Source organism: Molossus molossus, unplaced genomic scaffold, assembly GCF_014108415.1.
Source record: "Molossus molossus isolate mMolMol1 unplaced genomic scaffold, mMolMol1.p scaffold_m16_p_14, whole genome shotgun sequence".
In the NCBI taxonomy this organism is placed as follows: domain Eukaryota; kingdom Metazoa; phylum Chordata; class Mammalia; order Chiroptera; family Molossidae; genus Molossus; species Molossus molossus.
The window spans coordinates 5,147,997-5,166,729 of NW_023425349.1; the positions used below are offsets into that span (position 1 = coordinate 5,147,997).

The window sequence follows — 18,733 nt, forward strand, 5'->3', positions numbered from 1 at the left end:
TGAAAGCGCTCTGCTGGGTTTGCCCTGAGCCATCTTGGGAGAAATGGGGGTGGGGGGGCGGTAGGTGATGTTCAGGAGGCAGCCCTGTCCCAGGCCCTTTCCTGCAACCAAGAAGCAGCCGGAGATAGGGACCCTCAGCAGAGAGGGGCCAAGGATGCTGGCTTAGTCCCTTGGTCCCTGTATCACTCAAGCACATAGGCCAGCTTATTTTTTATTTTTGCAAGTATTACAGATGTCCCCCCTTTACCCCTACCCCATTGACCCTCTTCTCCCTGGAGGGAAAAGGCATCAAACCAATTTGCCAACAAAACCACAGCTTAAGTCTCTGTGAGCCCCCCAGCCCCAGATGTGGCAGTGATGGTGACGCCCCTCCCCTATGAGCGCTGGGGGGCTGCATGCCCCGATGGCTTGAGGCACCTTCCTGCTAGAAGGCGGAATGGCAGCTGGCCCCTTGGGCCACTCGCGGCGCCTCTGGGCCCCCCACCCTAGCAGGGAGGCAGGGAGGCCCAGTCCCAGACGGCACACTGGCCAGAGAGCAGGCTGGGCAGGCTCCTCCCCCTGCAGCCTCGCCTCGGGGCAGAGCTGCCCTGAGTCTTCATCCCACGGCTTTGTGCTCCGTCCTCCTTTCTTACTTAAGATTCACTGTCCTTCCAGAAAGTTGTGGTTGGATAGGAGTTATCACAGAGGCGGTGGAGAGGAAGTGAGGCTGGATGTTCCCCAAGCTCCCCCAAGTCATTGGAGGCCCCAGATAAGCCCCTTACCCAGACCTTAGAAGGAAGGCAGGTGAGGGAGGAGCCAGCCAAGGACGGCTGGTGGGGCACAGGCATGGAAGAGAGGTAAGGTCAGCATTCCCCATGGATCTGGGCCATCACCATAACCCTCAAGGTTGTCAGTGCTCTGATTCTCCTGCCTTTCATTTGCTACTATTATCCCCATTTTTCAGAGAAGAACCTGCAGCACAGGGGGAGGGTGTATTTTCCCCAGGGCCACACAGCATGCAAGTGGCAGAACAGGCCTAGACCCCAGTGTCTGAAGTTCTGGCCCAAACCCTCCGCTCTAGTTTAGGTTTGAGCTGAATGTGAGGAGCCACAGGCTGTGGGGACATTTACTCCTCGCATTTCTGCAGAATGGTTCCAGCCCAGGGGACTGACCCTTCCTGACGTACAGGTGCTGGTGACATGAGGGGCGGTGAGATCATAGCTCTCCTCCGAGGAAAACAAGGACCCACCTGCCAGCAGGCGCCCTGCCCATGGGCACCAGGGTGGATGTTTGCCCAGAGGCAGAGCTCAAGGTGAGAGGAGACTGGCTGGGTTCTGGATGAGCCTCTTTACCTCCCCCTCCATCTGCCAGGTGGACATCCATACCCTGCCCCAGAACTCACCCTGCGGAGCTGTTCCTGGGTCCGGGACTGGCGCACGACCAGGGGGATCCCCGACCTGGGGCTCAGTCACCATGGCCTTGCCTTTCACTCAGGCCCAGGTCGGGGCTCCCCAAGGAGCCTACACACCTCCCAGGAGAGTGACCCTGGGTAGCACCTCTGAAAGCACAGCAGCACCTTGGCCCGACCAGGTGGAGAAACTGAGGCAGTGAGTCTGAGATGTTTACATCTTCCAAATATATCCAGCGCCTGCCCCCTCCCCACCTCCTCCATCTCCTCACTCCGGCCTTCCCCATAGCCTCCTGACACCCTCCCTGCTGTCCACCCCTGTCTAGTCCCTCAACAGCCAGAGTTCTTGAACACGTGAGTCAGAGTGTCACTGGTTCTTAAAACCCTCCGATGGGTCATTTCCCCCCACATCAATTCCCAGTTGTTCTAGCATTAGTTGAAGACTTTCCCTTTTCTGTTGGGTTACGTTGGCACCTTTGTTGAAATCAATTGACCACCTAAGTGTGGGTCTATTTCCAGTTTCCCTCTTCTGTTCCATTGATTTATTTATCCTTATGCCAACACCACACCATCTTGATCACTATAGCTTTACAGTCAGTCTTCAAGTCGGTGGATACCTTCCAACTTCGTTGTTTCGAACTGTTTTGGGTATTCTAGGTCTTTTGCATTAAATAGTAGAAACAGCTTTTCAGTTTATATATAAAAAGCCTGTTGGGATTTTGATTGGGAATTTTGATAAATCTACTGGACATCTTAAGAAGAATGTTGATGCCCTGGCCAGTTTGGCTCAGCGGTTGGAGCGTTGGCCTGTGGACCAGAGAGTCCTGGGTTTGGTTCCCGCTAGGGGCACGTACCAAAAAAAAAAGAAGAAGAAGAAGAATGTTGAATTTTTCAATCTGTGACCATGGTATATATCTCCATTTATGTAGAACTAAAAAACACCTTAAAACGGTGTATTCAGAAGGTGTTCATTGCTATTTACCTGATCAATGGAAAAGAAACCCAAACAGTCGGGTCAGTCTTTAGGAGGCTTGAATGATCTTCAGTGGTGGTAAATTCGATTTTTGTTTTAAATCAGAGGTGCAGCTCTAAGACAGTGCTGGAATCTGTTCCCTCGAGTGCCACAGAACAGCTTCTTTATTTGATGTGAAATCCCAGGTAAAATCTTTTAAGGGTATAGACTAGCAGGCCCAGAACCAGAAGAGCTGGAGTTTCATTAGGTCCCTGCAGATATCAGTGTAAGAACCGTTCAAACCTGTAGAGAGCTTTTACGACTTCATTTGAGCCCAGCTGGGAAACAAAATCTCAATGGATTGAGAAAATGCCCCAGAGAATGGCAGTTTCGCATCTTATTTTATACATTAGAATCAAAGGAGAAGACGTAGGGGGTGACATGGGGTCCACTGGTGATAGATTTGGGAAGCAGGAGAATGCAAAGCAGGGGAAATCTCTGGGGTTGGATACAAAGTGAAACACACATATTCGACACATATTTCTTTGACATCGGTGGGGATAGGGTAGTTGACAGTAAACAACACGATAAAAGTAACACTTGGGGGGTTTTGCGGTCCCTGCTCTGGTGCAATGATTGTGTCCTGCGGGGTCTGGAAAAACAGAAATTGCCCCGACATTCCAAAGGTGCGTTGTCGTAGATGCAAAAAGACAACGGACAGGCCCTCAGTTAAGGTCAAGATTGACCTTTGTCAAGGAAGACACTGGTCTAGGACATGACTACCCTCCATGACTCACTTTTAGCCCTGGCGGGTTTGGCTCAGCGGTTGGAGCATCAGCCTGTGGACCAGAGAGTCCTGGGTTCGGTTCCTACTAGGGGCATATACCAAAAAAACAAACAAAAAAAACAGTTAGGAAGTTTTCATTTCAAACCATCCTATGTGGTTACTTTAAGTCTCTGAGTTTGTAAGGCCTCCCTGGAGCTTGGCAGGTTTAGTATGTGGCCCCTTTTTTGTCCACACAGGTGATAGGGCTTCTAAATGGACTGGGTAGGAATGGCCATGCTCCAGTGGGAAAAGAATATGCGGTTATAATGGGAAAGGCCTGGAGTCTGTGACATCACTGTGGACAAGGTCACCTCTTGTGCTAGAAGAGGTAGGGTTTCTTGGCATCACAGGTATGGCTGCTCCAGAGCCCAGCTTTGTGATGAATATTTTATTGGACACTTTGGATTAGCTGCCAGGTGGAGACCTATTCTTGTTTTTAGGGTTATTTAGAGAAGAGAAAGGAAGAAGTCCTGGCATGTTGGGGCATTTTTGATGAGTAGTATTAATTAAAGTTCTCAATGGGAGTGCCAAAGATCCTTCTTGGCTAAGATATCTGAGCAACGTTTTATAGTTTTTATAATTTTTAGTGTATAGGTCTTGCCTGTCTTTTATTAAATTTATTTTTAAGTATTTTAAGCTTTTTGATACTATTGCAAATGATATTTAAAATATCTTTTTCCAGATTTGTGTTGCTAGTGTATAAATATACAGTTGGTTTGGTTATATTGGCCTTCTATTCTACAACCTTGATAAATTCACTAATTAATTATAGTTGATTTTTGTAAATACCTTAGGGTTTTCTAGGATATTTCTAGATAATAATGTTGTCTGTGAATTGAGACAGTTTTACTTTTCCCTTTATTATCTTTGTGCTTTTTTCTTGCCTCATTGCAAAGGCGAGGGCCCCTAGTACAAAGTTTGGTGAGAGTGGATATCCTTGCCTTATTTGGGATCTTAGGGGAAGCCATTCATTCAGTCTTTCACTATTAAGTATGATGTTAGTTGTAGGCTTTTCATAGATGCTTCTCATCAGATGAAGAAGTTTATTTTTATTCTTAGTTTGTTGAGAGTTTTTATCATGAGTAGGGGCTGAATTTTATCAAATGCTTTTCCTGCATCTATTGAGATGATCATGATTTTCTTCTTTATTTTATAAATGTGGTGAATTACATTGATTTTCGGGTGTTGAACCAACTTTGTATTATTGGAATAATTATATATGAATAAAATTGATTTTAAAAGTTTTAAAGAAAAAAATGAGACAGAGGAACTTTGAGTTAAAATACATAAAGGACAATCAATCACAATGTGTAGACCTTATTTGGATCCTGACTTTTTTTTAAATCATAAAAGAAATACCATCTTTATGAGCAATTGGATGTTTGATAGGCTACTTGATGATAGCAAGGAATTACTGTTGATTTTTAAAGACATGATAATGGTATTGTGGATATGTGTTTTAAAAGATTTTTTAAAGTTGTCCGGCTGGTGTGGCTCAGTGGTTGAGCATCGACCCATGCACCAAGAGGTCACTAATTTGTTTTGTTTTTTTGGTACACGCCTTTAGCAGGAACCGAACCCGAGACTCTTTGGTCCGCAGGCCAATGCTCCAAACGCTGAGCCAAACCGGCCAGGGCGAGGTCACTGGTTTGATTCCCGGTCAGGACACATACCCAAGTTGCGGGCCAAATCCTCAGTGGGGGGCATGCAGGAAGCGGCCAATGTTCTCTCTCATCGATATTTCTCTCCCTTTCACTTCTGTCTCTAAAATCAATAAAGGAAAAAAAAATTTTTTTAGAGATTTTTTAAGTTTACAGATGTATTCTCAAATGTTAATGAATTAAAAAGATTTTTTAAAAGACTTTGTTGATCCCCCATCACCCTTAGGATCAAACCTAGTGCCCACCTAGTGCCCTGCACTTCCTCCTCTGCCCCTACCCACTATGTTCCTGATGTACTGGCCTGCTGTGGTTTCTTCCACGTGCTGGCTCTTTCTTGCCTATGGTCCTTGCACACACTGTTCCTTGGGGGTGCCCCTCTGACCCGTTCCCTCCAACACCAGATTGGCTCTTGTCATATCCTCTCTCCCATGCTGCCATGAGAGGGTAGATGCCTAAAGTTTCCATCAATCAAATGGAGGAACACGCCGGCTCTTGTTCCTTCTCTTTCTCCCCCACTGCTGTTGTCTTAACTTAGGTCATCATTTTTTTTTTTTATCCTCACCTGAGGACATTTTTCTATTTTTTGTTCAGGTAGAGTGGGAGGGGGAGAGAGGAAGAGAGAGAGAAACATCGATGTGAAAGGGACACATCGAGTGGCTGCCACCCGCATGACCAACCAGGGCCGGGGACAAACTGCAACCGAGGTACATGCCCTTAGCGGGAACCAAACCCGGGTCTCTCGGGACCGCAGGCCGACGCTCTAACCGCTGAGCCAAACCGGCCAGGGCCTTAGGCCATCATTTACTCTCACCTGTACCTCTGCAGGAGACACCTCACCTATCTTCCTGCCTGGACTCACCACCTCTTCCAAATCGCCCTCCACACTGCAGCTAGGGTGGGTTTTCTAAAGGTTGGAGCTGGCCCGGCTGGTGTGGCTCAGGGGTTGAGCATCGACTCGTGCACCAAGAGGTCGCCAGTTCGATTCCCAGTCAGGGCACATGCCCAGGCTATGGGCCCAATCCCCAGTGGGGGGCGTGCAGGAGGCGGCCAATCGATGTTCTCTCTCAGCGATGTTTCTATCTCCCTCTCCTTTCCTCTCTCTCTAAAATCAATAAAGAAAAAAAAATAATAAAGGTTGGAGTTGACTTTTGTGACTACTTGTCTGAACTGCTGAAGGGCACCCTCGGTGGATGTAATCTCTTTAAATCCCTCAGCAACCTATAGACATAGATCCTGCCTGTGTCCCTAACCAAGGAGTAGGCCCCTCCTGTCCTCTGTCTCTCCTCTGCCACTCAAGGGCTCTGCACCTGCAGGTCGAGGAGGGACCTGGGTGTGCAGGGACTCCGAGCACCTTGCCCTGCAGCCATCTCATGGTTGGCACCAGAAGCCACTTTGCCACTGCCAGGCCTGGGACCTAGCCCCAGGAACAGAGAGTGCCCTCTAGGCCAGACCCCAGGTTGCCAGTCCCCACCCAGAAGGAACACAGAGTCCAGTTATTGTGTTCTTGGAAAAGCTACATCACGGAGTTTAATAAGTGACCTGCAGGGTTGTTTTCCACCCCAGATGGTTCAGAACAGCCTCAGAGGTCAGGCGGCACCAGGGGGCTGGGCGGCTGGCCGGGGCCCTGGCCGATGACAGCCAGAAGCTGGAGAATAGAAGTGGAAACACCCCTCGGAGCTGGCTACTGTACTGGGTGCCGATCCCTGTGGAAGTGGGCGGGGTGGACGGGGCGGGGGAGCGTCAGACTGGGACTAGCAGCCTGGAGTCAAGGCCAAGTCTGCCACGGGCTTGCTGCATGGCTTGGAGCCATGACTCCTTTCACCAGCCTCAGTCAGCGCCTCCGAGGGGACACCTAGGAGGAGGTGGGGGAGGAGGGAGGCCGGCTGACCCGGTGCTCCCTTGGCTGAGCCTGTCTGGCATTGCTGTGGGCCCTCCCTCTCCTCCTTCCTCAGAGTGGAGGCGGGGCAGCCTGGAGCCCGGAGCCCCTGGGCTGTGGAGTCAGATGGGCCTGGGTTGAGTCCTCCCTTTCTCCTCTGGGGTGGTTGAACTTGGACAAGCGGCTCACCTTGTCTGAGCCCCCATTCCTCATCTGGGAAAGGGGCATGCTGTTTTCTGCCCCGAACCTACGGGGGCTCCAGTACTGAAGGAATTAAACTCAGGTCCTGAAGGCAGTGGGTGTTTAACAGGGGGACACGTCACAGACACGGAGGGCCAGGGTGAGCTTGGGGAGAGGCAGGCAGGACAGCAGGGGTGACAGAGGAGTCGTCCCTCCACTCTGCGGGTCTCACCTCTGCTGAAAGTCTCCTGAGCTGCGAGTTGCTGGCTCCACAAAAGATGAACAGCCCAGCCTGGCCGGTGCGGCTCAGTAGTTGAGTGTCAACCTGGGCATCGACCCATGCACCAAGAGGTCACCAGTTTGATTCCCAGGTTGTGGGCCAAATCCCCAGTGGGGGGCATGCCGGAGACGGCCAATCGGTGTGCTCTTTCATTGATGTTTCTATCTCTCTCTCCCTCTCCCTTCCTCTCTCTCTAAAATCAATAAAGAAAAAAAATTAACAGCCCAGCAAAGGGCGGGGTTCATAGGTCACAACATGAACCCTATAGCACCTCGGGTTGCACAAATGGGGCTGTTCAGCCCAAGGAAGGGCCTCCCAGTGGGGCCCTGGACAAACGGGGTGTGGGAGGGCCGGGGAGGCCCTTCCTCCACTTCTTCCCAGTGTCTCTCCACCCAGCCTGAAATTCCATTGCTAGTGACTTCTGTGGTTTAAACCGCTTGTTTTTGTACAGCCTGCAAGCTACGAATGGTTTCTGCCTTTGAAAAGGGCTGGAAAAAATCAAAAGACTATTCTATGACCTGTGAAAATTATGTCAGCTGCAAATGTAAGTTTCCATAAATAAAGTTTTATTGAAACAGCCACACGCATTGGTTCGCAGCTGCTTTGGTGACACCATGGTGAGGGGAGTAGTTTCGACAGACACTAAGGTCTGTGAAGCCCCAAATATTCACTATCTGGCCCTTTACAGAAAATGTTTGCAGACCCCTGGTTTAAAAGAAATCAGCATTGCCCTGGCCGGTTTGGCTCAGCAATTTGAACGTCAGCCCACGGACCAATGAGTCACGGGTTCGATTCTGGTCAAGAGCATGTACCTGGGTTGCAGTTCAGTCCCCCACCCTGGTCGGGGTCACGTGGGAGACAACCAATCAATGTAGCTCTCTAACATTGATGCTTCTCTCTCTCTGTCTCTCTCTCTCTCTCTCTCTTTCCCCCTCCCACTCTATCTGAAGATAAATGGAAAAATATCCTCAGGTGAGGATTAAAAAGCAAAAAACAAAACAAAAAAAACCCCAAAAGTGGAAGGGCCCTGAGGAAGATTCCGTTGGGGCTGTGAGGTTGGAGTCAGGAGTTAGACTGGTCTACCACTAACCAGTCACCTATCAGGCAAGTGACTGGGTCATGTCTCCTCTCTGAGCCTCCTTTTCTCTATCTGGAAAATGGGCACAGCAATTTTTTCTTTGTTTACCCCCTCTTTGCTGGAACAGTCTGGGCATCATTTGCCCCTTAAGAGGAAATAACGCAGACAGCTTTCCTTGTCATCGACCAGACGAGAGAACGGGACAGTGTCACCCTGAGCACTGGGAGCCGGGAGAAAGGCCCCCTCCTCTCCAGAACCACGTGCACAGGCGGAGGGTCCGGAGGCAGGGCTGCGGCCAGGCCAGGAAGGAGGGCAGGGACAAGGAGGGGGAGAAGTCGAGGAACTCAGACCCCGTCCCAGCACACTGGAGATGCACCAATACCTGCTAGATGTTCTTATCTTGTTCCTCCCCAACTCACTCCTCAAAGCCGAAGTCCCCACAGTGGCCCAAAGGCCATGGGATCTGCCCCAACCCCCTCACCTTTCTGTTTGCACCTCCATCTTCCTCACCCCACAATAACACCCAACTCCAGCCTCCCGCACCTCCTTGTTGGCCCTCCCTTGCCAAGCACCCTCCTGCTGGTATTTGCTGCTCCCTCCGCCAGAAACTCTTCCCCAGGTGTCTGCACACTGGTCCTCACTCTCTCCAGGTCTCTGCTGAAACCCGCCTGCTCTGGAGGCCCACTCTGACTGGCCCGTTAAAACTGCCCCCGCCCCACCCCCACCATCCCAACTTGGTTTTTCTCCTCCGCACCCCTCTCTAACTAACCGGGGTGCATTGCGTGCTTCCTTTCCTGCCTGTGCATGAGCCCTTTGCCACTAGAATGTGAGGTCCTGTGCGCAGGACTCTATGTCTGTGCCTGGCACACAGTAGGACCGAATGAATCTTTGGTGTTTGAGGAAATGGCTGAATGTATTCATTCATTAGAAAGAATGAAGGGTTATTCTAAGAATTACTTTTGCTGCCACGTGTTGCTGTCGGTGCCATGCATTTTCTTCTCGTGTCATCCTCCTCACAGCCCTATGAGGTGGCTACTGTCACAGTCATATTTTCTATGAGAAAACAGCCCAGAGGGGTGCCTGGGCCCCCCGACCCATAGGGACTCTCCTAGCCCAGTGCTCCTGCGTCAGATGATGGTGGTTTCCCTACAGTTACAGCTCCTCCTTGCGAAGCAAAGAACTGGATGAAGAACTCGAGCTGCTTCAAAACACGTTTTTATGGTGTACATATATACACACACCCCAGGTCCAGGTGACAGTGCCAGGTGGGCAGGTGGCAGCTGCCATCCCCAGGGCCTGCCCCTCCCCTAAGGTGTCCTGGGACACTGTGTCCTACCCAGACCAGGTCCCCCTGGGGCTAGGAGCAAGCCTGGAGGAGCAGGTCAGATCTCAGGTTTCCCCCAGCCCTGCCTGTGGGCTTTGCCACCTATGGTAGCCTTTGTGGACTGCCTGCAGGCCTCCGCCCCCACGGGGAGTGGGGAGAGCAGGGGCAGCTTGGGTCCTTGTTATCCTGGGTCAAGGCTGCGCGCGGTCGTGTTTACTTAAAGTCCAGATGACGCATGGAGGCGGGAGAAGATGACATCCGTTGCGCAAGGGCCACTCTGTCCCACCAGCAGCCTGGCCTGGGCGGTGAGGGGTTATTTGGGCTCCTTCCCACCCCTCACTCCCAGGTTTCTAGCTGAAAGCTGGTGCCAGTAACCCCGCCCCTCAGTAGGGGTAAGGGGACACGGCGATGAGCAGGACGTAGAGGCTTTGGCGGCGCGGCGCCGCTGCGCGCACCGTGAGCCGGTAGAGGCCGGCGCGGGTGAGTGTGCGGCGGGTGTAGACGGCGCCGCGGCCGGAGCGCAGCAGGCGCAGCTCGAAGGGGCTCCGAGGGTCCGGCTCCAGCACGCTGAGCTCCGTGCGGTTGGCGGGGACGCCCGCCTCGGAGAAGGCTGTCAGGCGGGCCACACTGTGGTGGGCGCGCACGCCCAGGGGCAGCGGCAGCAGCTTGTACTGCAGCGTGGAGGGGCCGCCGGCGCTGCAGTCCCGCGAGCAGCGCCGGAAGCACGTCCTGGGGGAGGACAGAGCACAGGCTCCGGGTGCCACCCAGCACTGCAGCCGGAGCCAGACCCCACCCTGACCCCTGTAGTTCCCCAAGCGCCACCAGCCCCCAGCACTCCAGATGGCTTCGCTACAAGTACCACTGTTGGCCCGATTTAGAGATCAGCAAACTGAGGCCCAGAGAAGCCAGAGATACGTCCTTCCACATTGGAGCAGGTCCCTTCAGCGGCCTTTGACAGTTCACCCCCCAGGGCAGCCAACAAGCCGCCTCCAGCCCACTCCAGCCTCCTCTCCCACAGGGCGGCCACATAGAGCCCTCCAGAGCCCCAGGGCAAAGTCACCTGTCTGGGTGGGAGGGTGCGAAGGGGCACTCAAAGACACCTGCTCAGCCTTGCACGGGTACCCCCCCCCATAAAGCCTGACCCCGGGCAGGTACCCCAGGACACGTTTCCTAACCGAGCAGGTGCAGCTGCATCGGCCACGAACCCAGAGCCTGCATCTGTCAGTGTCTACAGCCCCAGTGGGCAGTGTGGTGGAAATGTGTTTGTGGGTTTGTTTGTGTATCTGTGGGCTTCTGTGTTTCTGGGTGGCGTTTGTGTGTCTGTGTCTGTGTTCCCGTGTCCAAGGTTTTATGTGTGTTCATGTGTCCGCACAGGTGCACATCTTCGGGCACCCCCGCCCCCCCCCCCAGCCCTGGCCTCTCCGGGTCCCCAGTGCTCCATGCTGACGCACCACTGCAGGAAACGATAGTGTCCAGGCAGCTGGCACGCAGAGCGCCTGCAGCAGGCGCTCTTCATGAGGGCACAGAGGCCCTGCCCGGGAGTTCAGGCAGGGTTGACCCCACTGGTCCTCGGGGGGCCTCTGCCTGAGACCTGGCCTGGAGGAGGGGTCCAGGCGTGGAGGAGCCGGAGTGTAAGCGGCCCAGCTCCCTGCAGATAACACGCCCCCTTCCTCCATTCCCAGTTCACCCCCACCCCCAGCCAGCCCAGCCCGTACCCGGGGCTGGAGCCTTGCCGGAAGGTGGCAGGACATGGCGTGTCCACACACTGGTAGCTGCCGCGGGTGTTGAAGCACATCTGGCTGGGCCCACACTCCACGCCGTCCTCCTCACACTCATTGATGTCTGTGTGGTGGTGGGAAGGAGAGAAGGGGGGACGAGGAGGTGGGGCAAAGCGGAAGGGCAGAAGGCCTGGGGCGGGAGCTGTGTGTGGGATCCCCGCGGAGGATCAGGAACCTTCTCGACGTGTCCCCAGTCAGCCTGGGCTGTGACAGCCCGGCCAGCAGGCCACCATCTCCCCCGGGGCATGGTGGTGGGCACCCTGGAGCCCTCTGAGCCTAGAGCTCAGATGGAGAGCCAGGGAGAGATGAGGGCTGCCCTCGGCCCCAGAGTGCCCACTGCCCATGGGCAGAGCGCCCCAATCCTTGTCTGCCCCGGCGGATGCCCCACCGCTCTCAGGGGACAGTCACTGGCCCCATGACAGAGTGAGGGTGGAGATGACAAAGCCGGCAGGACTCCCACAGTCCAGCGGGGCAGCAGCACGGCCGGCCCAGCCCGAGCGCCGCAGGGAAGGGTGCTCACTGCGAGTCAGAAGACCTCACTAACCACCAGCAGCAGCTATCCTACTGTGAGCGCCGGCTCTGTGCCCCCCTTCCACGGGTCTCATCCCGTCACTCAGGGGAGGCCTGTGCTGTCCCATTTCACCAGGAGGCTGAGGCTCAGAGAGGTGAAGTGAGTTGCCCAGGGACACCCAGCAGAGGTGTGATGGATCCCAGGGCTGTTTTCAGAGCCTGCCATGCAATCTCTCAGCTCCTGCATGGGCTGTGGGGCCCAGCCTGGCTGTGGGTACCTGGGGTGGTCACCTAACACCTTGGAGCCCGTCTCCCTGCCCCTCCCTCAGATCGCACGAGATGGAGAAGGGCTGCAGAGAGCAGACTGGCCCTGCCCTGGCCCCTCGGGCATCTGGGCAGCAGCTCACCCTGGCAGTTCTTCCCGCTGGGGAGGAGGCGGTAGCCGGCAGGGCAGAGGCACTGGTAGCTGCCCTCAGTGTTTCGGCAGGCGTGCTGGCACAGGTTCCTCACCTGGCACTCATCCAGGTCTGGTCCAGGCACGGGGGGGTGATGGAGCAGAGATACATGCTGAGTCACAGACACCCGCGTGCCACACACTGCCCGCAGGGCCGGGGGCAGGCCAAGGAAGCCCCTGACAGGTGGTCCGCTCCTCCCTGCCCTGCCTTGTCCAACTCTGGATGGGGAGTTAGGAGGCCCCGGGGCTTGGCGGGCTCGGTGAGAGTGGGGAGCTCTGTGTGTCCACCTCGCGCTCGCCAAGGCCTGGGTGAGGCCTCCCGGCCAGTGCAGGGCCTGCTGTCCAGGCAGGAGCGCTGGAGCATGTCACCCTCCTGGCCGCCGCCCGCCCCTTCGCCTCTCTGCAGCCAGGCTCGTTCCCACAGTCCTTCAGTCCTGACGGCCTCCCTCCCTACTCCTCACCCCTGTGCATCCAGAGCAGTGTTTCTCAAAGTGGGTTCCTGGGACACTGGCAAAGTGTCCTGAACCTACACAGTTTGGAAAACACGCCACGCCCTTCTTGGAAGCCACTTGCCGTGAGCACGGCCAGGGCTCCGAGATGCTCATGGTAAGAAGCAGCCCACCCCTCCTGCCTGTGAGCCCTGGGTCTCTGAACAGGGCGTGGGGCCCACACGCCCAGCCTAGCAGCCCCAGACAGTGGCTGTGTCCCCGCTGGGGCAGTTGGAGCTTGTCCCTACCTGTGCAGACGCCGTTCTGCCGGATGAAGCCAGGGGGGCACCAGGCGCGGCCCACACTGCTCGGGGTTCTGGGACCCTGCCGGAGGGAGACCCAGGCGAGGTAGGAGCCGCTGGGGAGGGGGGTGTGGGGCCGCAGCCAGGGCACCAAGGGGCCCAGGTGGCTGACGGTGGTCACGTTTTGTACACTCCGCTCCATCTGGGTGCAGGTCCGGCCGTCTCGGAGGAGGGTGTGGCCCGGGGGGCACAGGCAGCGGTGGCTGCCCTGCAGGTTGTGGCACTGGTAGGCACAGGGCCGGGGCAGCTGCAGACATTCGTTGATGTCTGGAAGGAGGGGGGCCAGGCAGGGTGCTGAGGGGGGCCCAGGGCTCCACAGCTCTCGGGCCTTCCCTAGAATCCAGCTGCACACGGGCCTGCCTCCAGCCTTCCCGTCCTGGAACACCCCAGCCTCCTCCCTGACCTGGCCTCCCCTCCACCCGGCCTCCCCTCCCACCCGGCCTCCCCTCCCACCCGGCCTCCTCTCTCATCCGGCCTCTCCTCCCACCTGGCCTCCTCCCCCACCCGGCCTCTGCCTCCCCCCTGGCCTCCCCCCCCCCGCCTCCTCCCCCATCCAGCCTCCACTACTCAGAGAGGCCTCAACCTCCCCCAGCTCTGAACGGAATCCCAGACTCCAACTGTCCCTGGCCCCCTCCCTTCAGGGCCCTAGTGAGGCCCATCCAGCTCCTAAGCGTCTCTGAGACCCACCCGCTTCTCTCCACCTCCTCCCCAGGGTCCCCGGGAAGGTGACCTTGCAGGGTGGGGTGAGGAGGGCAGAGCAGGGAGCAGGCCGTGGTGAGGCTCAGACAGCGTGGCTGCGGTCGACTGTTCACGGCCCTTGACGTAAACACTCCCTGCCTGGGAGACAGGCTGTGCCGACCAGGGCCCCAAGCAGGGTGTGGTGTCCCCCGTACCTAGGCAGGGCAGGCCGGGGCCCTGGATCCGGTACCCCCTGGGGCAGCCACAGCGGTGCCCGCCCGGGGTGTTCTCACAGATCTGGTTGTAGTGACATTCGTCAGACTGCTCCCGACACTCGTCCACATCTGAGGAGGCAGGGGTGTGGCTGAGCCCCAAGCCCACCCCCAGGGGCATGCCACGCCTCTCCACACCTGGGCTTCATCCAGCCTCAGGGCCTCCCAATTCTACCAGCTCTGGAGGGTAAAACAGTTCGTGTCCAGGAGAAGGAAGGCGTTGGGGGCGGAGTCCCCGCTTGGACTGAGCTCGCCGCAGCTCCTGGTCCTTGAGCAGGTGGCTCTCCCTCCCTGAGCCTCGGTTCCCTCACTGTAGAGAGGGTGGGACCAGACCTCTTCAGGGGGCCATGGAGAGAAACCGGGTCCTGGTGCGAAGGGCTGAGGAGCCTGGCGCGTGGTCAGTGAAGGGAGGGGGGCGGAAGGCAGCAGGAGGCAGGGGGGCCCGGGAAGAGGGCCCTCCGAGGGCCCTGCGGCCACTGGAGTCAAATGACTGCCTTTCTGGGTTCAGGTGCCACCCTGCTTCTTCCCCTCCTTCGATGGCCTCTCTCAGAGGGGCCAGCAGGACCCCCGGCCATGGAAGCACAGAACGGTAGGGCAGGAAGGACCCTAGAGGCCCCACCAGGTGGCACCTGGGCTCCGTTACGGGCCGGCTGCAGGGCTGCTGGGGGAGCCCCGCGGAGGAGGTGCAGAGGCTGCCGGTAGGCGGGGCCCTCCCAGGAGGGGAGCCAGGAAGTGGCAGCAGATGTGGCACGTGTGCCACCCCTGACCCGCGTGCCTTCACTGGACAGTGACATGCCTGAGGCCCGGAAAGAAGTCTCGTCCGAGCTGCTCCAGCAGCCAGGCCACGTCCGACCTCCCTCCCCAGCCTCCCTGTGCTCCTCCCGCCGAGAGAGTGCGTTTCCCTGAAGGCCCGCTGTCCCAGTGCCAATCACAGACCACCCCACACCGCGTCCCTGTCACCTTCACAACCGGCGCCATCCGCGGCCACCCGGAAGCCAGGCCCGCAGTCGGGGAGGCAGCGGTAGGACCCGAGCAGGTTCACGCAGCGCTGTCCCTCCGGGCAGAGCTCGGAATGCCATGTGCACTCGTCCACATCTGCGGGTGGGCAGGGGCAGGGGCTGCATGAACACATGCCCCCAGCCCCTCTGGTCTGGCCTCTGCGCACAGCCTCAGTCCCAGCCCGGGAGCCCCAGGGATGAAGGTCCTCCCTCCTGCTAGCTCTGCCCATCATCTTGGCACCCCCACAAACACAGAGCCCACCCCAAGGGGCCCGACGGCGGCATCTGACGTGAGGCTGCAGACCGTGCCCACGGGCGCCCAGCGCGGGTGTAGTGGTGCCAGGTGCCAGGTCCCAGGGTGGGAGTGGAGGGGCACAGGTGGGGGTCAGGTGCGGACAGTGTCCCAGGGTAGAGTTGTGGGAGAGCCAGCGGCCCGCCCCCAGCCCAGGTGGCTGTTGCGTGAGGGGCAGCTTGCGAGGCGGCGTCCAGGCTCAGCGGTCTGAGTACCCTGACTGCGTGGTGGCCCCGTGTATGTCTCTGGGGATCCCATCACCCCCAGTATGTGAGCCTGTCCCATTTGTGGTCCTCATAACAGAAAGTTCCAGAGGGAACAGGGCATCAGAACACCCAGGCTGACATCCAGTGCCCTCGGGAACAGACCATCCCTTGAGTGGCCCCAGAACCCCCCCCCCCCCGGCCAGGTCCAAGGAGAACCTCTCCGCAGGCCACTCACCCCTGCAGTTCCGGTCGTCCCCGGCCAGGGTGAAGCCAGCCGGGCAGGAGCAGGAGAAGTGGCCAGGTGCATTGTGGCAGGAGTGGGAGCAGGGGCTGGGGCCACTGGAGCACTCGTCCCTGTCTGGGGTGGGGACAGCTGGTGGCCTGCATGCACAGGCCCTCCTGGCAGCTGGCAGGACAGCTCAGCTCGTCCATCCCAGGCTGCGGGCCCGCCCTCATCCATGCCAGGGTAGGGACAGGGCGCTCACCCACGCAAAACTCTCCCTGGGTGTCCAGCTCAAAGCCCTCTGGGCAGCTGACTTCATTCTCTTCTGCAAGGCAAAGAGGACAGGCCCCAAGGACACAGGACATCAGTTTGGCCAGACGAGGCCCCCCAGCCAGGTGCTCAGCCTCTGTCCTGGGCCAGGGCTGCCCAAGGCCTTGCTGTGGGCCGTGTCATGAGGGGCTCACACGCGCTGGCCAGACGGTGGCTGGCAGACACAGAAATCATGAGTACAAAGCAGGAGGTCGTACAGGAAAACTGCTCCTGCCGATGCAGAGGAGAGGCCTGGCCACCGGCTGGGGAAGTGAGCACCAGACAGCCGCCCGAGGCAGGGTGGGGCCCGAGGCAGGGTGGGGCCTGACTGAGTTCTGGACACAGGAAGGACGCCAGACTGCCCGGATGGTCATCGGGACAGCACCCTTGATAACGCAGCCACTGGGTGCCCGGTGAGGCTTTTAGAGATAGCACCTCTGCTCCTGCACCCGGCAAGGCAGGTGACGTCATGCCCGTTTCACAGATGGGCACACGGAGGCTCACAGAGGGCCAGGGCCCTGCCCCCAAGGCCTCACGGCTGAGAAGTGGGGCGGCTGGGTTTGAACCAGGGTCTGCCCAACCTCACGGCTATGCTCCTACCACTGTCCCATGTTCAAGGATTAAAACAGGTTGGGGCCTCCAGTCACGGTGGCAGGAATATTTTTGGCCTCTGCTGACTGAGTGTATGGTACATTCACGAGTGGCTCCCAGGTCTGGGCGGGGTCTCTGGCACAGGCACCCTTGGGAGGAGGGTGGGGCACGATTCGAGTCTTGAACACCAGCCTGGGGTGGTTCAGACCTTGCCCTTGGGGCCCGGGGAAATGCCCTGGAGGGTTGAAGGGGGCACCAGCCTGGGGTGGTTCAGACCTTGCCCTTGGGGCCCGGGGAAATGCCCTGGAGGGTTGAAGGGGGTGGCCTGAAGAGCTGTGTCCCTGCTGGGCTGTGGATGGAGGGACAGGAGCAAGGGGCTGAGCTGTCTGTCCCGAGTCCCTGCTCTCTGGGCAGCTGCATTCGGGCTGCACACAGCTGTTAGCGGGGCAGCGGGGGCGGGGGCAGGCTGGGGCCCTCACCGGCTCGCAGGGCTGTAGTGAGCTGGAAGCGCAGGGCCTCGGCCTCGGGGTCGAAGGCCGAGCTGATAGCGGAGGCCTGCAGGTGCTGCACCAGCTGGGGCTGGGGGCCCCGGGCCGCGTCGTACTGGACGCTGTGCTTGCAGCGCAGGGACACCGGGAGGTCGTCCAGCAGGACACGCTGCGTGGAGCCCACGAAGAGCCGGCCGGGCCCCGTCTGCACGTAGTTCTCCTGGAAGTCCTAGAGGAGGAAGGGGTGGGGAGAACATCGGCACTTCCAACTCCCAGCAGCCTGGGACCCGGGACCCTCAGCCCCACTCCCCGGATGCTGGGGAAGAGACCTGGTGGGCAGCCTCGGGCAGGTCACAGGGTTATTTTGTTTATGGAACGGGGAGAATGTCCCCAGAGGCCGAGAGGTGGGCCCAGAGTATCTTCCTACGAGTTCCCACCTCAGTCCAAGGCCGGGCCACGCTCGGCCTCTGCCGGGGTGTAGGGTGGGTGCAGGCAGGACATCCTGTGGTCTCTCACCCACCCATCTGTGCACCCAGGGCTCGTCCGCACCTGCACTTGGAGGTCTGCGTCAGCCAGCCTCTCAGGGATGTCACCACTGATCACCACGTCGAAGAGCAGGAGGCCGTCAGGATCCAGGCCCCGGGCCACCTGGGTCATCGTGAGCAGCTCGCCTGCAAGCCATCCCCGTCCAGCCTGGAGTCAGGGGGAGAGGCCCTGGCTCGGGCCCCACTCCACCTGGCCCACCTGGGGGAGCCCCACGCACCTGTGGGAAACTCCACGTGCGACTCTTGGCGGAACTCGCCACCAGTCAGGGAATGGCCGTTCAGGGCGTCTCCGCGCTCTTCGGCCAGTGCCCAGTAGAGGGGGTTGATGGTGACCACGAGCACCCGCATCAGAGGCCCTGGGCAGGGTGAGGTGCGGGGGCCAGGTTAGGGCCAGGTGCTGAGGGCAGCCCCGCAAGGTCCCTTTGTGACTCCCTGTCACCCCAGGAGAGCTCAGCGCCAAGACTACCTGGACCAGTTCCTGGGTCAGAACAAGTGGCCAAGGCCAATATCTACTTCTTGGTGGGGTTATGAAATTAGCAAAACACATTTATAAAGAAGTGCACGACTTGTTGATATTCAACTCAGTTCCACAAATCCTGAGGGCTACGGGTCACCCCGAGCCCGGGACTTCACAGGCCACCACGACGGATGTGCTGGACCAAGTTGAAAATCAAACAAGTCTACCTTCTCTCTCTCTCTCGACCACCTTGCAGACACCTTCCAGAAAAGCCTGGGAGAGGGAGGGTTGTTCTAAACCACTGACTTCGAAAAAAGAGCCAAACGTTTCCCTGGACATGGATTTTCAGACCTTTGTACGATGCCCAGCTCCCCTCTTGGTGGGGCCTCGGACTAGGGGGGTCCTGACCCTTGTCAAGCTTCTTGGCTCAACTTCGGGCTCTCAGGACAGAGATGCTTGAGGACCGATGTTCACCGGAGTCAGCTTGGCCCTGTGCATGGGAGCCAAGCTTCTCAACCTCTGGGTGCCTGTTTCCACTACCACGGCCTGGCCCCCGTGCGTGGGCCGATGCTTCTCCT

At 57.8% G+C, this 18,733-nt stretch overlaps 1 protein-coding gene across 1 annotated transcript in view; it reads right to left on the minus strand.

Moving 5' to 3' along the window:
• Nucleotides 1-9,947: 9,947 nt before the first annotated feature.
• The window catches only part of HMCN2 (hemicentin 2), a 143,752-nt gene continuing 134,966 nt past the window's right edge, over nt 9,948-18,733 (minus strand). Inside the window, exons 88-98 of the mRNA XM_036261616.1 lie at nt 17,917-18,054; nt 17,703-17,824; nt 17,145-17,382; nt 16,028-16,090; nt 15,778-15,900; nt 15,007-15,141; nt 13,990-14,118; nt 13,043-13,363; nt 12,260-12,379; nt 11,280-11,406; nt 9,948-10,293 (exon numbers count right to left, since the gene is read on the minus strand). Coding sequence (XP_036117509.1) covers nt 9,948-10,293; nt 11,280-11,406; nt 12,260-12,379; nt 13,043-13,363; nt 13,990-14,118; nt 15,007-15,141; nt 15,778-15,900; nt 16,028-16,090; nt 17,145-17,382; nt 17,703-17,824; nt 17,917-18,054 — 1,862 coding nt within the window. The remainder of the gene's footprint in view (nt 10,294-11,279; nt 11,407-12,259; nt 12,380-13,042; nt 13,364-13,989; nt 14,119-15,006; nt 15,142-15,777; nt 15,901-16,027; nt 16,091-17,144; nt 17,383-17,702; nt 17,825-17,916; nt 18,055-18,733) is intronic.